The following is a 19,634-nucleotide window of genomic DNA, read 5'->3' as shown; positions in this document are numbered from 1 at the left end:
GGGATGGCCCATAGACTCAGGGCACTATATCTGCATGAATATATACGTATCTATATACATGACAGGGGAAAGTGGTGGCAATTCATTGGAACCTGTAAGATGTGGGCATGGCAGAGATGGTCTGGAATAAGGGGTGGATAATGTCCTGGTTGCGGCGGGGACAGGGTTACTTCTCCCCAGGACACAGGTATTCCATGCCATGTGAGCCATGCCCACCCTGAGCTGCCGGGGGAGGGGGCAGGAAGTCGCCGCTGGGAGCGGGCTGGGGCGTCCCAGGTCCGGTCGGGGAGCGGCGGTTCCGTAATCGTGTTTGTACATTCCTCTGTCCGTGTGATTGTTGTTGTTTTCTTGTTCCCTTTGCTGTTCTGTGAAACTGCCTTTGTCTCAACCCAAGAGTCTTGCCTTTTCTCTTCCGATGCTTCCCGTATTGGGAGGCCCGAGCGAGCGGCACGTGGTTCTTTGTTGTCGTCTGAGGCTAAAACACACCATGGGAGCACTGGGACCATACTGGGAGCACTGGGAGTAACCAGAGAGAGATACTGGGAGCACTGGGAGGAGTGAGGGAGTCATACTGGAAGCACTGGGACAGCACTGGGAGCACTGCGGGGAGTCACGGAGTCATAATGGGAGCACTGGCATCACACTGGGAGCACTGCGGGTAGTCAGGGTGTCGTACTGGGAGCACTGGGACAGCACTGGGCGAACTGGGGGGAGTCAGGGGGTCATACTGGGAGCACTGGGACCGCACTGGGAGTACGGGGGGGAGTCAGGAAGTCATACTGGGAGCACTGGGACCGCACTGGGAGCACGGGGGGGAGTCAGGGAGTCATACTGGGAGCACTGGGACTGCACTGGGAGCACTGGGGGAGTCAGTGGGTCATCCTGGGAGCACTGGGACTGCACTGGGAGCACTGGGGGGAGTTAGGAGGTCATACTGGGAGCACTGGGACCGCACTGGGAGCACTTGGGGGAGTGAGATGGTCATACTTGGAGCACTGGAACAGCACTGGGAGCACTGGGAGGAGTCAGCGAGTCATACTGGGAGCACTGGGACCGCACTGGGAACACTGCGGGGAGCCAGGGAGTCATACTGTGAGCACTGGGAGCACCCTGGGAGCACTGGGGGGATTGAGGGGGTTATACTGGGAGCACTGGGACAACACTGGGAGCACTGGGGGGAGTGAAAGGGTCGACCTGGGAGGACTGGGGAGAGTGAGGGAGTCATACTGGGAGCACTGGGGGGAGTCAACGACTCATACTGGGAATGCTGGGAGCACACTGGGAGTACTGGGGGGAGTGAGGGAGTCATACTGGGAGAACTGGAGTGCACTGGGAGCACTGGGACAGCACTGGGAGCACTGAGGAGAGTCAAGGGGTCATAACGGGAGCACTGGGAGCACTGGGGGGAGTCAGGAGGTCATACTGGGAGGACTGGGTCAGCACTGGGAGCACTGGAGGACTCAGGGCGTCGAACTGGGAGGACTGGGAGCACCCTGGGAGCACTGGGGGGAGTCAGGGAGTCACACTGGGAGAACTGGGACCGCCCTCTGAGCACTGTGGGGAGTCAGGGGGTCATACTGGGAGGACTGGGAGCACCCTGGGAGCACTGGGGAAGTCACGGTGTCATACTGGGAGCACTGGGACCGCACTGTGAGCACTTGGGGGAGTCAGAGGGTCATACTGGGAGCACTAGGACTGTACTGGGAGCTCCGGGAGGAACCAGGTAGTCATACTGGGAGCACTGGGACCGCACTGGGAGCACTGCTGGGAGTCAGCGGGTCATACTGGGAGGACTGGGAGCACCCTGGGAGCACTGGGGGGAGTGAGGGGGTTATCCTGGGAGCAGTGGGACAACACTGGGAGTACTGGGGGGAGTAAGGGGGTCGACCTGGGAGCACTGGTGGGAGTGAGGGAGTCATACTGGGAGCACTGGGGGGAGTCAGAGGGTCATACTGGGAGCACTAGCACTGTGCTGGGAGCTCTGGGAGGAACAAACAAGTCATACTGGGAGCACTGGGATCGCACTGGGAGCACTGCGGGGAATCAGCGAGTCAGACTGGGAGCACTGGAACCACACTGGGAGCACTGGGGGGAGTGAGGGGGTCATACTGGGAGCACTGAGACCGCACTGGGAGCACTGGGGGGAGTGAGGGGGTCATACTGGGAGCACTGGGACTGCGCTGGGAGCACTGGGGGAAGTCACGGAGTCATACTGGGAACACTGGGACCGAACTGGGAGCACTGGGAGGAGTCAGGGGGTCATACTGGGAGAATTGGGACTGCACTGGGAGCACTGGGCGGAGTGAGGGAGTCATAGTGGGAGCACTGGGGAGAGTCAGGGGGTCATACTGGGAGGACTGGGACAGCACTGGGAGCACTGGGGGGAGTCAGGGCGTGGAACTGGGAGCACTGGGAGCACCCTGGGAGTACTGGGGGGAGTGAGGGAGTCATACTGGGAGCACTGGTACTGCACTGGGAACACTGCAGGGAGTCAGGGGGTCGTACTGGGAGCACTGGGACCGTAACTGGGAGAACTGGGGAACCAGGAAGTCATACTGGGAGCACTGGGACCGCACTGGGATCGCTCTATGCTGGTCCATACTGGGATCACTGGCCCGTACTGGGATGACTGGTCCGCACCGGCCCGTACTCCATCTCCCATCATCCCCTGCGCCGGAAGTGGGCGCGGTTTCCGGCCGCGGTGGGCGTTGCCCTGTGACGCGCGGCAGCATGGCGGAGCTGGGGTCGCCGCAGGAGGTCGCGCAGGTCGGTTGGCCCGGGGACACCCTGGGGACACCCTGGGGGGGGGACGGGACACCGCTGAGACTCTCCCGGGACCCCCCGGCCCCCACCCGCCCGTGGGCGGCCCCCGCTACCGGGTCGCGCTCATCGCTCGGTCCCCCCCCGCCATGTCCGCGTGATCCCGCACCCGCTTCCGGGTCCCGCCACGGTTCTGGGTCTCCCCCCCATCCGAGGGTGCCTCCCCACTTTCTGGCTGCGCCCCCCCGAGTATCTGGGTGCCTCCCCCCCATCTCTGTGTGCCCCCCCCAGTCTCTGGGTACCCCCTCCCCATCTCTGGCGTCTCCCTCCAGTTTCTGGGTGCCCCCCCATGGGTGACAGCCCCCCCAGTCTCTGGGCGACTCCTCCCATGGGGGCCCCCCCAGTCTCTGGGTGCCCTCCCCAACCCATGGGTACTGTCCCCCCGCAATGTCCGGGTGCCCCCCCTTGCCCAGGTGTCCTCTCTCATCTGGGTTTCACCACCACCACCCTCCCCCCGGGTGCCGCCACCCCTGGGTGCAGCCCCCCCACGCCCCCCCAGGAGGAGCTGCCGCCCCACGCCCTGCCCCGTCTCTGTCCTTCCTGGTGCCCAAACCCGAGGACCTGGAGGACCGTGACATCTGCCACAAGGTGGGTGTGGGCACGGGGGATGCAGGCAGGAGAGGGTCCAGGCAGGCGGGCGGCGGGCAGGAGGGGGTGCAGGCAGATGGTGGGGGCAGGCAGGACCTCCCCCGACCTCCAGCTGTGGCAGGAGAAGCTGCAGCAGGAGCTGGAGTTCCTGGAGGCGGGGGAGGAGCACGTCAAGGAGGAGCAGAAGAACCTGAAGAAGGAGCTCCCGTCCCTCCTGCTGCCACCCCTGTGTGCGCAGGGGTTACGGTGACCGTGACCTCGCACCCTCCTGCTGCTGCTGCTGCTGCGTGCTCAGGAGTCCCGCTGTCACACGCGTGTGTGTGCTGTGTCCGGGCTTCTGCTGACGATGGTTCTTCCAAAAACCCATATTGGGGTGGGGTCCAAGTATTATTTTAGTGGCATCATCTACTCAGGCACCCGTGACACCCCCCATGTTCCTGCTCCTGCCCTACCAGGTACGCGGGCAGCAGTGACTTCACCAGCTCCTACACAACCCATGTTTCTCCTGGGCTCCTCAGGCACCAGTGACATGGCAGAGACATCCACAAGCCAGGTGACAGCTCCTGGCCTCTCGTCTGCGCAGGCACCAGTGACCTCCAGGCACCTACACAATCCCTAGGCCTGTTCCTGGCCCACTGGCTACTCGGGCGTGAGTGACCTCATAAGCACAGACGCAGGGCATGGGCCTGCTCCTGGCCTGTCAGGTGTCCAGACATGAAGGATCTCACCAAACCTACACGAGCCGTGGGTCAGCTCGTGGCCTGTCAGCTGAGCGGGACCTCACAAGTCCTTGATTTCCATTTTTATTAACTCATTCGTGTTACTCATCCCGTTTGTGTCCCAGAGCTCAAAATCCACCTTTTTGAGTGCAAGTTGAAGGTAAGTGTCCATTTAGTTTTAGGACCATCCCTACCCCACCCCAGAGGAGACCCCCCTCAGACCCACAGGGCCGCCCCATAGAGCTGCCCCAGCCCCACAGGGCCCCGCACCATGATGGTGACCAGGATGGGTTTGGGGTTTGGGTGCAGGTTGGGGTCCAGGGAGAAGATGCGGAACCGCACTGGGGAGGGACGGGATCCGTGGGGCAGGGACACCCACAGGGATCCGTGGGGCAGGGGTGAATTCAGGGCGATTTCAGGGGGATTTGGGGTGAATTTGGAGAGATTTGGGGCAGTTTTTTGCAATTTCATCTGAATTGGGGCTAATTTGGGGAGGTTTGGGGAGAATTTCTGGGATTTGGGTGAGTTTGGGTGCGTTTGGGGCGATTTGGGAGAATTTGGAGTGATTTGGGAGAATTTGGAGTGATTTGGGCAAGTTTTGTGCCATTTTTTGTGATTTTGGGGGAGATTTGGGGTGAATTTTGCATGATTTTGGTGATTTGGAGGGGATTTGAGGCACTTTTGGGGTGATTCAGGTTGAATTAGGCAGAATGTGGGATTTGGGGTGAATTTTGGGGCATTTCTGAGCAATTTCTGGGATTGGTGAGAAAATTGTGTGATTTTGGTGATTGGGGATGATTTTGGGTGATTTTGGGGCAATTTTGGGTGAATTTGGGGAGGTTTGGGGAGAATTTCTGGGATTTGGGGGAGTTTGGGTGGGTTTGGGGCGATTTGGGTGAATTTGGCAGATTTGGGAGAATTTTATGGCTTTTTGGTGCTTTCAAGTGGATTTGGGAGATTTGGGGTGATTTGGGGCAATTTGAGAGGAATTTGGGTAATTCGGGGTGATTTTGTGGGGATTTTGGTGTATTTGGGGAGATTTGTGGGCTTTGGGGTAATTTGGGGGTTCTTAGGGGGTGATTTGGGATAATTTTGGGGTGATTTGTGGGTATTTCTGGCAATTTGGGGGGCATTTGAGGTAATTTGGTGATTTTGGGTGGTTTTGGTGGGATTTTGGTGTATTTGGGGTAATTTTGGGGCAATTTTGGGGTGATATTGGTGTATTTGGGGCGATTTGGGTTTTTTGGGGGTATTTGGGGTTATTTGGGGTGATTTTCTTGTGATTTTGGGCGTATTTGGGGTAATTGGGGGGGATTTGGTGGTAATTTGGTGGGTTTGGGGGTAATTTGGGGTGATTTTGGCAGATTTGGGGTAATTTGGGGGTGATTCGGGGGGCGGGTCGTGGGATTTGGGGTAATTTGAGGGCGATTTGGGGGGATTTGGGTGTATTTTGGGGGGATGTGGGGTGCCGGGGGCAGGGTCTCACCCGTCTGCCCCCAGCCCCACATGCACCCGCTGGGGGATGGGGGGGGCTCCGGGCCTCCAGCAGCAGCAGCGGCCCCACAGCGCCCCACAGCGTCCGGCCTGCTCCGGCGTCGCCTGCGGGCGCGGGGGGGGTCTCGTGGGGGCACGCGTGTCCCCCTGCCCCATAGGGCCCCCTACCATGTCCCCCTGCCCCACGGGGACATCCCCATCCCCCCACAGTGTCCCCCTGCCCCCCGCAGCCGTGCCGCTGCCTGCCCCTCTCCCTCTGCCCCCCAAGTGGCCCCACCTGAATGCGGAGGAGCTGGCTGAAGCCGTTGTGGGTCCCGAGGTGGAAGGGGGCTGGGGGGGCGCAGGGCGTCCCCCCGCGGTCACCCTCCCCGGGCCAGGCTGTCACCGGCCCCGTCACCAGCCCCACGGCCACAACCAGCAGCCCCACGGGGGTCCCCAGGGCCACCAGTCGCGGGGCCACCAGCACCAGCCCACACGGGCTGACCCACAGCTGCCCCATAGACCCCTCCGCCCCCTCCCTCCGGGTGTCCCAGAGCCCCCGCTGCCCCACAGCTACCCCACACATGCCTTGGTGGCCCCCCAACGGCTGCCCCATAGCCCCTCACACACCCCATAGGACCTTAACAGGCTCCCAGCCCTGTAGGTGCTCCGTGGTCACAACCAGCCCCATAACTGCTCCGTGGTTGAACCCAGCCCCATAGCCTACCTCCCCAGTCCCATAGCTCCCCACATTCCCCCCCAATCCTATAAGCTCTTCGTAGTCACACCCAGCCCCATAGTCCACCCTTCCAACCCCATAGCGGCCCCAGAACCTCCCGTAGTCCCTCCAGCCCCGCACACCACCCCAGCCGCATAGCTGCCCCATAGTCCCTACTGGGGGTCCTGGGCACTGCCCCCCAGCAGCGGCAGGAGGAGGAGGAGAAGGAGCCCCAGAGCCCAACGTGGCCCCATGGCAGCGCCACTGTGGGGCAGCCGGGGCCGGCGGCAGAGGGTGAGCAGGGTGTGGGTCAGTGATTAGGTGGGGCTGCCCCGCCGGCCCCTCGGCCACGGGCCCCTGGCCGGGGACACGTGATTGCGGGGAAATGGCTCTGTGGGGTGTGGGGGACTATGGGGCAGGAGGAGTCAGCAATGGGGGGCAACAGGGGGCCCTGTGGGCTTTGTGAGAAGTTATGGGGTGCTGTGGGGTCTGTGAACAGTTATGGGGTCTGTGAGCAGTTATGGGGCGCTATGAGGTCTGTGAGAAGTTATGGGGTCTGTGAGCAGTTATGGGGCGCTATGGGGTCTGTGAGAAGTTATGGGGTCTGTGAGCAGTTATGGGGCGCTGTGGGGTTCGTGAGAGGTTATGGGGCACTATGGGGTTTGTGAGAAGCTATGGGGCACTATGGGGTCTGTGAGAGGTTATGGGGTCTGTGAGAGGTTATGGGGTCTGTGAGCAGTTATGGGGCGCTATGGGGTCTGTGAGAGGTTATGGGGTCTGTGAGAGGTTATGGGGCGTAGATGGGGGTGGGCGTCGCAGTCACTGATGACGTCACACCTGAGGGTTCCTGGCCAGGCATCCCTCCCCCATCACCCGTGACGTCACACGGTGTGGCGGACCCACCCCCACTGCCCCAGTGGGTCCCACTGTCCCGCCCCAATGACACCCCGGAGACACCCTGGTGGCACCCCCAGGACCCGGTGGGTACCCCCCGGTGACACCCCCCAGGTGCCACAGGGATACCCTGACCTCCTGGGAGGTGCCCCCCTGGTCACACCCCTGGGGACACTCCTGCTGCCCCCAGCCCCACCTGAGACCCCCCCAGTATCTCCCCAGAACTGGGCCCCTGGGCCCCCCCAGCCCCCCACTGTCCCTCCCCACCCTGTGCCCCACGGGGGTCCTGACCTGGACAGAGGGACACAGGTGACATCACTGTCCGGGGGAAACCCCGGGGGGGGTCTCAAGGTGTCGTGTTTCTCCTCCAGCCCTCGGCAAGGGGTGGCAGAGCGGGTGGGGCCACCAAGGGGACATGGTGGGGGGATGGAGAGAGGGGGGGATGGAGAAATGGATGGATGGAGAGAGGGATGGAGGGATGGATGGAGGGACAGAGGGAGGGAGGGATGGAGGTGGACGGGGAGTGGGAGGGATGGAGAGGTGGAGAAGAGGACGCATGAACAGCGGGAGGGGTTCGTTTTAGGGGGCCCCCTCCCCCTGCCCCCCTTGCTCCTCCAACATTGTCCCCTCCTTCCCCCCTGTTGTCCCCCCCCGCTCCCTTCCCCTCCAGCCCCTCTCCCCCTGCGTGGTCCCCTTGGCCACGGTCCCTCGGGAGCTGCCAGCGATGGCCGAGATCTCCAGGAGCCGCGGCAGAAGAGACCCCACAGCGCCACGGCGCAGCCTCCGCCCAGCGCAGGCATAGAGGAGGGGGTTCATGGCGCTGCTGAGGAAGGCCAAGGCAGTGGCTGGTGGCCGGGTGGCTTTGGCAGCCACTTCCAAGATCCCCCCATCCCCTTGGAGGACTGCTGCCACTTCCAACAAGCTGGCCACGTGGTAAGGTCCCCACGCGACAGCGAAGGCCACCACCACGGCGACCACCAGGCGGAAGGTGTGACCACGCCGGGCCAAGCGGGTCTGGTGTAACCGGCAGACCAGTAACCCGTAGCCAGTGGCTATGGTGGTCAACGGCAGGGCCCAACCCAAGATGGTCTCCAGAAGATTTTGGACCACCAACCAAGCCTTCGTGCTGTGCACCCGCTTGCAGTGCCCGTCCTTCACCTGCCAGAAGATGATGGATGGGATGGCCAACACCAAAGCCGCCGACCAAGTCACCACTGCCGCTCCGTGAGCCAACTGTCCGGCACGATCACCTGCCGTCACCACCGTCGTCGCTGGCCTGGAGACCGCCAAGCACCGATGGAGAGCCAGAAGAGCAATGAGGAAGATGCTGACGTACATGGCAGCGGCGCAGAGGTAGTTGCACCCACGGCAGACGGCCAAGCCCATGTTCCATTGGCCAGCACTCAAGGCCCGGATGTAGACAGGACCGGTGAGGAGGGTGACCATGTCGGCCAAGGCCAAGTGGAAGATGAGGAGGACGGGGACGCTGCGCCGGCGGGTGACGGCACAGCCCCAGAGGACTATGGCATTGCCCGGCAGCCCCACCACCACTGCCACCGACAGCAGGGTCAGCCCCAGCGCTGCACCGGGGACGGGGGCAGTGGTGGCGTTGGGGGGGGATGAGGTGTTGGCAGGACACGAGGACATGATGGCGGTGGTGGAGAGGGGCTGTGGGAAGAGGGGGAACACAGAATCCTCCCGAGAAAATGCAGGTGTCTCTCCATCCAGCCCTCCATCCATCCATCCTTCCATCCATCCACTGATCCCTCTCTCCACCCCGCCATCCCTTCCTCCATCCCACCTTTCCTCCATCCATCCATCCATCCATCCCTTCCTCCTTCTTCCCACCCCTCCACCCATCCCTTCATCCATCCCTCCCTCCACACCTCCATCCCTCCATCCATCCCACCCTTCCTCCTCCTCTCCATCCTTTCCTCCCTCCCTTCATCTCTCCTCCGTCCCTCCCTCCATCCCTCCAACCCATCTCCCATCTCACCCCTCCCCAGGGCCCCTCCCTTTCTTCTCCATCCCACCACCCCTCCTTCCTTCTCCCCGCTCTCTGAAGTCTCCTCCTCTTCTTCCTTTACCCCGCTGGGCTCTTTCCCTCTATCTTCGCATCTCCCAGTTGCCCCCCAGATTGCCCAGTGGGCCACCACACTGCGCATTTGCCCCCATCAAACCTCCCACTTTCCACCCCCCCTAGACGTCGTAGTCATCCACCCAGATCTTCCAGTTGCCCCCCACCAGACCTCCCCATCACCTTCGAGACCTTCTAGTTGTTGCCCCCCATATTTTTCAGGAGCCCCTCCAGGACCTCTCACCCCACCAGCCTCCTGTACCTTGGGGGCTCAGATGTTCCTTCCTGGAGCCTCTGGTGGGGCTGGTGGATCCTTGGTGTCCTTGTCACCGCCGGTGGCCGTGACCGTTAGGTGCCTCTTCCCCTCCACCCAGCCCCAGGCAGGAAACGCTCGCGCAAGAGGAAGGAGGCAAGAAAACCACGGGGAGACAAAGGGGACATGGTGGGGGAGGGATGGTGGACTTAATTTGTCCCCTGGTGAGGGGGGTGTCTGTGACAGAAGCGGTGGCATTGCCACCAGGTAGGGAACCCCTCCCGGAGGCCCTCCAGGAGGCGGCGGTCTGGTTGCTCCATCACATGGCTGTGGGGGTGGTGGGAGCTCATGGAGATGGTGTGGAGGGGACAGGGAAGGTCGTCTTCTATGCGTGGTATGGTCAACGTACATTCTCTTCCCTCCATCCATCCATCCATCCATCCTGTCCTAACCTTTGGGTTCTGGCCCTAAAATCGGGACAAACCCCAACAGATGCCCCCCATGACGGGGTGACCCCAAGTGAGAAGAAGACCCGGTGACAGAGGTGCCTTTCCGTAACCCACCACGCTGAAGGATTCCCCATTTCCCATCATGCCATTGTCCAAACAAAGAGAGGTAAGACTGGAGATGTCCTGCAGCAGGATCCAAGTTTCCCCTTCCAGCTCTTCCCCAAAATTCCCACAATGCCCTTGACCAAACGATGTGTCCCAAGACAAGAAATGGGCAAGGTTGGCCTTTTTCACCCGCCGCTGCATTTTTTTTTTTGCCCCTCCAAACTCATGAGGTTGGGTCTCGGCAGATGCTCTCCAGGTGGGACCACGCTGCGATCCAACCCAAGGCTTTCAGCCACCATGGGAAGAACTTTCCCAGAACTCAGAAGTCCACAAAGGTTTGAAGGAGAATAAAACCAAATAGTTTTCCTTTTAATTTCTTCTTTCTTTCCACCAGAGTAGAGACAGGGCTTCAAATAAAGCACTTTTTGATCATAATCCTGATATTTCCTGGGTAATTTTGGGATCAAGGATCATTTTTATCAACGAAGGCTGTGGTAGAAGCACTTGGGCACAATGTGGGCCATCAACCTGGGGCCTGTTCCCTGGGTGCCATCACCCCGGGGCCCATCGCCCTGTGGCACGTCACCATAGGTGAAATGGCCCTGGGTGGCATAACCCTGGGTGTCCATCTCCCCCTGGGACCCATCACCCTGGGACCCATCATCCAGGGTGCCCATCACCCAGGGTGCCCATCACCCTGGGACCCGTCACACTGGGTTCCACCACACTGGGACCCACCACCCTGCAACCCACCACCCTGGGACCTGTCACACTGGGACCCACCACCCTGCAACCCGCCACCCTGAGACCCATCACACTGGGACCCACCACCCTGGGAGACACCACCCTCTGACCCATCACCCTGGGACCCACCACCCTGGGAGACACCACCCTCCGACCCGTCACACTGGGACCCGCCACCCTGGGACCCATCACACTGGGACCCACCACCCTGGGAGACACCACCCTCTGACCCATCACCCTGGGACCCACCACCCTGGGAGACACCACCCTCCGACCCGTCACACTGGGACCCACCACCCTGGGACCCATCACACTGCAACCCACGACCCTGCAACCCATCACCCTGGGACCCATCACACTGCAACCCACCACCCTGGGACCCATCACCCTGGGACCCACCACCCTGGGACCCATCACACTGCAACCCACCACCCTGCAACCCATCACCCTGGGACCCATCACACTGCAACCCACCACCCTGGGACCCATCACCCTGGGACCCATCACACTACAACCCACCACCCTGGGACCCATCACCCTGGGACCCACCACCCTGGGACCCATCACACTGCAACCCACTACCCTGGGACCCACCAACCTGCGACCCACCACCCTGCGACCCACCACCCTGTGTGTCCTTCAACCAGGTGCCATCAGTCCTGCCCCACCAGTACATGAGAGCTGGACTTACTGGGAGAGAGTCCAGGAAAAGGCCCCCCGAGGTGTTCAATTTCCAGGAGCCTTCTGGGGGGGCCAGAACTTGGCCTGGAGCAGACTTGACTTTGGGGGGGGGGATCCCACCCAGGGCACAAACCTGGACACAGAGTGACTCGGAGGGGTCACATTTTTACTGGGGGGAGGGTGACTGGGGCTCCTCGAGGAGGTTCTGGGGTCTCCTGCTGACCCTCATGGACCCTCCTGAGCCCCCCAGCATCCCATGAAGGTCCCAGCTGACCCCCCCCAAGACCCTTCTCGAGCCCCTCCAGGACCCCCTGAAGGTCCCCACTGCACCCTGGGGGCTTTCCCAGCAGGGGGACGGCAGGGGATCCTCAGCGTGTCCCCCAGGCCAGCGCGTGGAGGCGGTGGGCAGCATCGCGCAGCCGCCCGCGGTACTCGAGGCCGCGGTGCAGCCCGGGGGGGATGGGCGCCAGCCCCCCCAGCAGCCCCCAGCACCCGGCAGCAATGGTCCCCGTGGAGTCACTGTCCCCACCGTGCAGCACCCCCCTGGCACACAGGTCTTCCCAGGAGCCGCCAGCTGCCAGCAGGGCCTCCAGGGCCACCATGGGTGCGTCGTGGCCGCTGCGGCCCGGCCACCCTTCCAGCGCCCAGCCCAGGTACGCTGCATCCCGCTCAGCCGGGGACTGGAGCAGTGGCACCTTCAGTGGGCCACCGCCCTCCAGGAGTCCCCGGGATTCCAGGTACCTGCAAGGACACGGGGACACTGGTGTCACTGGGAAGACTGGGGACGCTGAGAACGTGGGGACACCGGGGATATCGGGGTCAGTAGGGACACCGGGGTCACACTGGAGACATGTGCACCACCAGAGTCACGGGGGACACTGGTGTCACTTGGGACATTGGGGTCATTGGTGTCACCAGTGACAACGGGGTGACCGGTGACACCGGGGGGCACGGGGCTGGGGGTCTCCAGCAGCCCCTGTCATACCAGGTACCTGTGGGGACACTAGGGACAAGTGGGACACCTGGGGGCACCATGGCAGCGGCTGCAGCAGGGACACCACCAGGGACACCAAGGGACATCAGGGACACTGAGGTCTGGGGGAAGGGAAGTGGGGTCGGGCCACTTTCCCACAGCTGAGGACAGCGGCACTGGTGGGGACACTGGTGACCTGGGGACACCGGGGGCAGCAGGGACAGGATGGGCACAGGTGACTGTGCGGGCAAACTGGGCACCAGGGTGACACCAGGGATGGTGGGGCAGGGGACACGGGGGATGTGGGGGCACAGAGCAGTGACACCAGTATGGCATGCCACCAGGACTGGGAGAGAGAGGCACAGGTGACTGTGCGGGCAAACTGGGCACCAGGGTGACACCAGGGATGGTGGGGCAGGGGACACGGGGGATGTGGGGGCACAGAGCAGTGACACCAGTATGGCATGCCACCAGGACTGGGAGAGAGAGGCACCAGTGACCCCCCGAGCCCCTCCCAGTATCCTCACCGCCCCCTCCCAGTGCTCCCAGTGACACCCCTTCCCCCCCCCGGAGCCTCACCGGTGCCAGGCATCCCCAAAGAAGGGCCAGGCGGCGGCGTTGTCCCCGACGGCCACCCCGGTGCCCTCCACGTAGTCCCAGGCCAGGGGCAGAACGCGCAGCAGCTCGGCCCCCCAGCGCTGTGGGGGCTCCCCTCGCGCCCCCAGCGCCCCGAAGAGGGCCACGGCCAGCGCCCCCAGGTAGCCTGCGGGGACGTGGATGGGTCAGGCGGGTGCCAGTGTCCCCTGCGGCCCTGTCCCCCCAGCCTGGCACCCACCGGTGGGGTGGTGATGGGTCATGCGCCCGCTCTCGATGCTCACGCGGATCAGCGTCGGCAGCTCCGCAGCGCGGGGGTACCTGCAGGGTCCCCAGCTGGTCCCCTCCCTGTCCCCAGCCCTGTCCCCTCCCTGTCCCCATCCCCACCATGTCCCCATCCCCGCCATGTGTCCCCATCCCTCTCATGTCCCCAGCTCCACCAGGTTTGAAGTCTTGTGTCCCTATCCCCCGCCATGTCCCCACCCTGTCCCCCTCCATCCCCCTGTGTCCCCATGTCCCTGTACCCCCATGTTCCCACGTCCCCGTCCCCGTCCTGTCCCCTTCTATCCCCCTGTCCCTCCATGTCCCCGTGTCCCTGTGTCCCCATCCCCACCCTGTCCCCCTCCATCCCCCTGTCCCTCCGTGTCCCTGTGTCCCTGTGTCCCCATCCCCACCCTGTCCCCCTCCATCCCCCTGTCCCTCCGTGTCCCTGTGTCCCTGTGTCCCCATCCCCACCCTGTCCCCCTCCATCCCCCTGTCCCTCCGTGTCCCCGTGTCCCCGTGTCCCCGTCCCCACCTGAGGCCGATGGCCAGGCTGCGCATGGCGGCCCCGCAGCCGGTACCGGTGGGGTTGAAGGGGATGCGATAGCCCTCGGGCTCCCCTGGCCGCAGCTGGGAGGTGCCTGGGGAGGGCGGGGGGGTGAGACCCCCCACACACACATCTTGTCACCCCCTGTCCCCCTGCACCAGCTGCCCTCCCCCGACTCACCCAGGATGCTGGTGGGCCCCGGCTTGCGCCCCTCCATGTCCCCCATGGCGGCCACGTAGCGGCGAGCCAGCTCCTGCAGCAGAGGTTCCCCCTCCAGGCCTGGGGGTGGCGGGGGGGGGGGTGTTTGTCAGTGAGGACCCCCCCTCCATTGGCCACCCAAAACTGGAGGGGAGAGATAACGCCACCCCCCAAAAGCTGAGGAGGATGGGGAGGAGGAGGAACCAACTGGTGGGGAATGAGAAAACCGCCCCATGGAGAACCCAAAACTGGGGGGGGAGGAGGGGACATCCCCCCCCATGGAACCCCAAAAGTGTAGGGAAAAGGGGACACCACCCTGCCCACGGCTCCCCGAAACGGGAGAGGAAGGGGAACAACATCCGCAACCCCCCCCGCAAAGCTCAGGAGAAATGGGGCATCTTCCCAAGCACCCCAAATTGGGTGGGAAAGGGGTAATTCCACCCCACCCCCACCACACACACACACACACACGGACCCCCCAGATTGGGAGGGAGAAATGGTGTCCCCCCTCTCCCTCCCGCCACTGCCGCCAGCACCCAATATGGGAGGAAAGGGAACACAAATTCCCACAAAATGTGGGGAAAAATAAGACACCCCCCCCACCCCCGAAAAGGGGCCCACAGTTTATTTTTTGGGGAAATGGGGAATGTCTAAAAAGTGTGTGTGTGGGGGAATTAGGATGCTCCCAACCCCCTCCAGGGCTGGTCGGGGACCCCCAAAACCCCCTCCCAGTACCCTCCAGTTTGGTCTGGGGTACAATGGGGAACCCCAAACCCTCCCAGGACCCCCCGGGCATTTCAGGGGTGTAACGGACACCCCCCCACCCTGCAGAGACCCCCCCCCCCATCCAGCCCAGGGGTACAAAGGGGACACCCAACATGTCCCCCCCCGCCATGGGGCACCCTCCCCCTGGGGACCCTCCCCTGTGCCTGGGCAGGGGGTGGGGGTGCAATGGAGACCGCTGCCTCCCCCCCCCCAACCCCCCAACCCCGGACCTGTGGCCAGGCCCTCGGCGGTGGCGAGGTGGAGGACGGTGTCGTCGCTGACAGGCCACTCGGGGGGCTCGAGGGTGATAGCCTCCAGCCCCCCGAGCTGGGCCAGCTCGGCGTGGATGTGGGGCCCGGAGGTGCAGTACTCCCAGCGGCCCCCCCGGTAGCCCAGTGCGTCCCCCACCCCGCTCAGCACCATGGCGGCTTCATAGGCTTCCACTGGCGGCACCCTGAGGGATGGGGGGAAACGTGGGGTTCGGGGGGGGGAGCCCACTGCTGGGAGCGGGGTGCCAGGGACCACCCCCCCCCCCCCAGCCGACACTCACGTCTCCGCCATGGCGGTGGCAGCTGGGGATGCCCGTCAGGGCCCCGGGCATGGGGCCAGCACTGGCTGGGGGCCCTTAAGGAGGACTAGGGGGACTTGGGGGGGGGGGCACAGACAGAGGCAGCGTCCCCGTGGCAAGGGGGTGAGGGACCCCAGGGCAGGGGTGGAGTGGAGGGAAGGCTCCAGGTGTCCCCAAAAGGACATCCCCAAAGAGGGACCCCAAAGGGGGCTGGGGGTACCCGAAGGGACACAGCTTTGGGGGGGGGCGGGCGGACACTAAAGGGACAGGGGGACACCCAAGAGAGAGACAGGGGCCACCTGGGTGGCTCAAAGGGGCAATGGAGGCTCATGGAGGGGCACCCAAAGTGTCATGGCGGGGGGCAATAAAAGGGCCAGGGCCGGAGCGGGGGGACACCCAAAGTGGACACTTGGAGGAGATGGAGTTTGGGGAGGATTTGAGGTTTCGTCAGGCCCCCGGGGAGGGTGGGGAGAGGGAGAAAAGGAGCAGCGGCCCCCACCCCCCGAGAAATGTGTATTTTTGACGACAACACGTATTTTGGGGCGAAATCCCTCTGACACTGGGAACCCGTCCAGGCTGGGGGTGGCGATTTGCAGCCCAACATGGAGGAAGGGGGCGGGGGGCGGCTCCCACATTAAAAAATAAAAAATAAAAAAACAACCAAAAAAAAACCCTGCTGGGTTTTGCTCTTTGAAAATGAGTAACATTCCTGTTCGGCAGCGGGCAGCGAGGTGTTAACCCCCCCCCCCCCTTAAACTGCAGAGCCCTAATTACGACTGAGCATGGGCGCAGGCCCAAGAAAAGCCCCAAAGAAGCGCAGCTCTCCGCTCCACAGTGATAGGTTTTCTTCTTTTTTATTCCTTTTTGTTTTTTTCTTTTTTTGAATCAAATTATGCCAAACAAGGCACAGATCTCTGCTCTATTGGTAAAAATCGTGCCGGGGGTGGGGCGGGTGACAGGCTGTGGGTAGTGAAACAGGCGAATGACGAGGAGTAAAATTCGTTTTGGATTTATATTTTTTCTGGTTTGAACTTAACAGAAATTGAGGTTTCGTCCTGCCCCCACCCCAAAGAGGCCATTCAGGCACCAAAAAAAGAAGCCCCCGGACCCTGCGGTTGAGCATCAGGAAGGGGGCAGGGTACCCCCAAACGCTGTGGGTCAGCGCCGGGATGGGCACAGGACACCCCCAAACTCCGTGGGTCATGCACCGGCTGAAATAAGGGCACCCCAAATGCCGTGGGTCAGGGCTGGGATGGGCACGGGACACCCCCAAACCCCATGGGTCACGCACCGGCCACAATAAGGGCACCCCAAACCCCATGGGTCGGGATGGGCACAGGACACCCCCAAACCGTGTGGGTCACGTACCAGCCAAAATAAGGGCAACCCAAACCCTGTGGTTCAGGGTCGGGATGGGCACAGGACACCCCCAAACCCCGTGGGTCACACACCGGCCAGGTACGGGGCACCCCAAACCCTGTGGGTCAGGGCCGGGATGGGCACGGGGCACCCCCAAACCCTGTGGGTCACGCACCGGCCAAACCTGTGGGTCAGGGTCGGGATGGGCACAGGACACCCCCAAATCCTGTGGGTCACTGTTGCATGAAAAGGGGCCAAGCGGTTTTGGCAGAAGATAAACCCCCTTGCGTTCTAACACTCCTCACCGAGGTGGGGGACCAGGTGCAGCTGGGTTTAAATTCGGAGTGATGCCCAATTCAGCACTATCAGTCCAATCGCGTTTAATATGTATTAAACTGTTATGGTTTGGATACGCTAATAGTGGGCTGCACCTTCAGTCTAGTCGTGCTCCTGAACTAGCACGGCCTCTCTCAAGTTTTGGTCGCGTTCAGTGAGAAAGCGAAACGACTAGCTACTGAAACAGTGCAGTTTATTTAAACAACAGATATACAGGTTCTTTAGGATTGCCGGTGATAAATACACTGTCTGCAAAGCACGTGCAAATGAAAGTATACAAAACACGCAGCAAGGTTATAAACGATACAGCCTGGCTATAAATGTAGGGTAGAGATTCTCTAGAGAAATTTCTAAGTCCCCGAGAAAGCGCTCGGTGTAATCGAAGTCTTACCCAAAGGCGTCCCTATGGGGGGGAAGAGAGGCTCAGCCCATCGACTGATCCCGGAAATCAGCAGTGGAATTCTTCGCGATGGTGTCTTCCCTGACATCCCCTCTCTCTTAGTCTATTTTTATACTATTTTTTTATCTTCAAAGTGGAGTTTGAGTGACTTTAGTCATATGTACTTTTATTATGATTAATGTATTCAAGGAGGAGTGTTCACACCTCGGGGATTGTACAACAACCTTGTACAGGGAATCGCAGATGTTGCATTCTTCGTGTGCTAGCTGCGGCTGTGTTCTACCTCAGAAGCCTCTTGAATTTATGACTTTCCTTAATGTGTGAACAATGCTTTATTTTTGTATTCTTGGCCAATTTAGTAATTATTCCACAGTCACGCACCGGCCACAATAAGGGCACCCCAAACGCCGTGGGTCAGGGCCGGGATGGGCACAGGACACCCCCAAACCCCGTGGGTCACGCACCGGCCACAACAAGGGCACCGCAAACCTGTGGGTCAGGGTCGGGATGGGCACAGGACACCCCCAAATGCCATGGGTCACACACCGGCCAGGGACGGGGCACCCCAAACGCCGTGGGTCAGGGCCGGGATGGGCACAGAACACCCCCAAACCCCGTGGGTCATGCACGAGTTGACACCCCTGTATATGCTAATGAAGATTTCAGAGATCGTGCTAAACATATATGACTATAGCACTCATCTTTCCACCCAAATCATACTACACATCACCTAGGGGAGGGAAGCCTGGGAATTTGGGGGATAAAAGGATGGAGAAAATGACTGTTAAATGGGGAGAGAAGAAACTTGATACCCGAGGGAGCAGTCGAGGGTCTGCGTTCTCTCCCTCCACCCCAGGCAGTGACACTGTGCTGGGTAAGCGCTGCGCCTTCCCCCTCTGGGGAATGTTACCCCAGGTTGTTGTACTCTTGCTATTTTTGCTAGCAATAGTAACCCTAATTAATTAAGTGCTATTGTAGTCAGTGAGTTTACCAACGGCAAGCTCGAATCTGCGACTATCACTCTCAACAAAATAACCGATTTCGATTATTCCTGAATCTGATTAAGTGAAAGTCCTTTGGTGGGACACTGACAAAGAAATATTGAAACTACAGTATTATTTTTGCTAGACTGATCTCGATTAATTGTGAAACTGACTTAGTGAAAGTCCTTTGCTGGGACCCTGATAGTAAATCAGCGAAAGTTCTGGGAACTCTAAGAGACAAATATCGGAACTACAATCCTTTTAATGTGACAGACCTGTGGGCCCACGGGGAGAGAGAGAGGAGCTTACGCTGGAACAGATTTGCCGGCAGGACCTTGTTACCCCATGGGGGACCCACTCTGGAGCTGTTTGTGAAGATCTGCAGCCCGTGGGAAGGACCCACATCGGAGAAATCCATGGAGAGCTGTGTCCCATGGAGAGGAGCCCACGCTGGAGCCAGGAAAGAGCTTGAGGGTGAAGGAGAGACAGAGACAATGTGTGATGAACTGACCCCAACCCCCCTTCCCCGCCCACCCTGCATCACTCAGATGGATGAGGTAGAGAAAACGGGTGTGAAGTTGAGCCCAGGAAAACAAGAGGCATGGGGGGAAAGTGTGTTAAGATTTGGTTTTATTTCTCTTTACCCTACTCTTATTTACGTGGTAATAAAATTAATTTTTTCCCCAAGTTCAGTCTGGTTTGCCCATGATGGCAGTTGCGGAGACCTTATCTAGACCCTCAGACCTTTTTTTATGTTTCTTCTCCTCTGTCCAGTTGAGGAGGGTGGGACAGAGTGGCTTTAGTGGGCACCTGGTGTCCAGGTGGGGTTGACCCATAGCAGTATCTCTGTGTGGAATTTTGTCCATCTCTGTACCGGTGTGTGCCACGCTGGGTGTATCCGGGTCAGTATCGGCATCCCTGCCCCTGTCGCAGTATCACAGAATCACGGGACGTAGGGATTGGAAGGGACCTTTGGAGATCATCTGGTCCAAAGCAGGTTCACCTGGAGCAGGCTAGACAGGAACACACCCCAGCGGGTTCTAAATAGCTCCCGAGAAAGACACTCCACAACTTTTCCAGGCAGCCTGTTTCAGTGCTCTGGCACAATCCAGAGCTTCTTGCAAAACTC

The 19,634-nt window shown here is 61.0% G+C and overlaps 2 protein-coding genes across 3 annotated transcripts; both read right to left on the bottom strand.

Annotated features, from left to right (window-relative positions):
- Positions 1 to 7,344: 7,344 nt before the first annotated feature.
- Positions 7,345 to 9,534, bottom strand: LOC134509683 (leukotriene B4 receptor 1-like). Its single transcript, XM_063322263.1, has one exon. The coding sequence runs from the start codon at positions 9,082 to 9,084 to the stop codon at positions 7,792 to 7,794; it is 1,293 nt and encodes a 430-aa protein (XP_063178333.1). The 5' UTR covers positions 9,085 to 9,534; the 3' UTR covers positions 7,345 to 7,791.
- A 1,639-nt stretch (positions 9,535 to 11,173) lies between these two features.
- Positions 11,174 to 15,455, bottom strand: LOC134509684 (ADP-ribosylhydrolase ARH1-like). Of its 2 annotated transcripts, XM_063322264.1 has the most exons (7): positions 15,410 to 15,455; positions 15,090 to 15,313; positions 14,077 to 14,175; positions 13,885 to 13,990; positions 13,330 to 13,409; positions 13,074 to 13,257; positions 11,193 to 12,262 (listed from the first exon to the last, which is right to left on the bottom strand). In XM_063322264.1, exons 1-7 carry the CDS (start codon positions 15,418 to 15,420, stop codon positions 11,890 to 11,892), a joined length of 1,077 nt encoding a protein of 358 aa, XP_063178334.1. In that variant the 5' UTR covers positions 15,421 to 15,455; the 3' UTR covers positions 11,193 to 11,889. The 2 variants fall into 2 exon arrangements, with proteins under 2 accessions (XP_063178335.1, XP_063178334.1); XM_063322265.1 differs by lacking the exons at positions 13,330 to 13,409; positions 13,885 to 13,990 and having other exon boundaries at positions 11,174 to 12,262.
- Between the last annotated feature and the right edge of the window lie 4,179 nt (positions 15,456 to 19,634).

The sequence above is a fragment of the Chroicocephalus ridibundus genome, unplaced genomic scaffold, assembly GCF_963924245.1.
Source record: "Chroicocephalus ridibundus unplaced genomic scaffold, bChrRid1.1 SCAFFOLD_26, whole genome shotgun sequence".
In the NCBI taxonomy this organism is placed as follows: domain Eukaryota; kingdom Metazoa; phylum Chordata; class Aves; order Charadriiformes; family Laridae; genus Chroicocephalus; species Chroicocephalus ridibundus.
This window is presented reverse-complemented; position numbering and strand designations above follow the sequence as displayed.

Coding starts and splice junctions, on each gene's coding strand:
- LOC134509683 (XM_063322263.1), bottom strand. CDS start 9,084: ATGGATGAAGGGATGGGTGGAGGGGTGGGAAGAAGGAGGAAGGGATGG.
- LOC134509684 (XM_063322264.1), bottom strand. Junction 14,176..15,089: donor CGCCGAGGGCCTGGCCACAG/GTCCGGGGTTGG, acceptor CGCCACCCCCAG/GCCTGGAGGGGGAACCTCTG. Junction 13,410..13,884: donor AGCCTGGCCATCGGCCTCAG/GTGGGGACGGGG, acceptor GGGACCCTGCAG/GTACCCCCGCGCTGCGGAGC.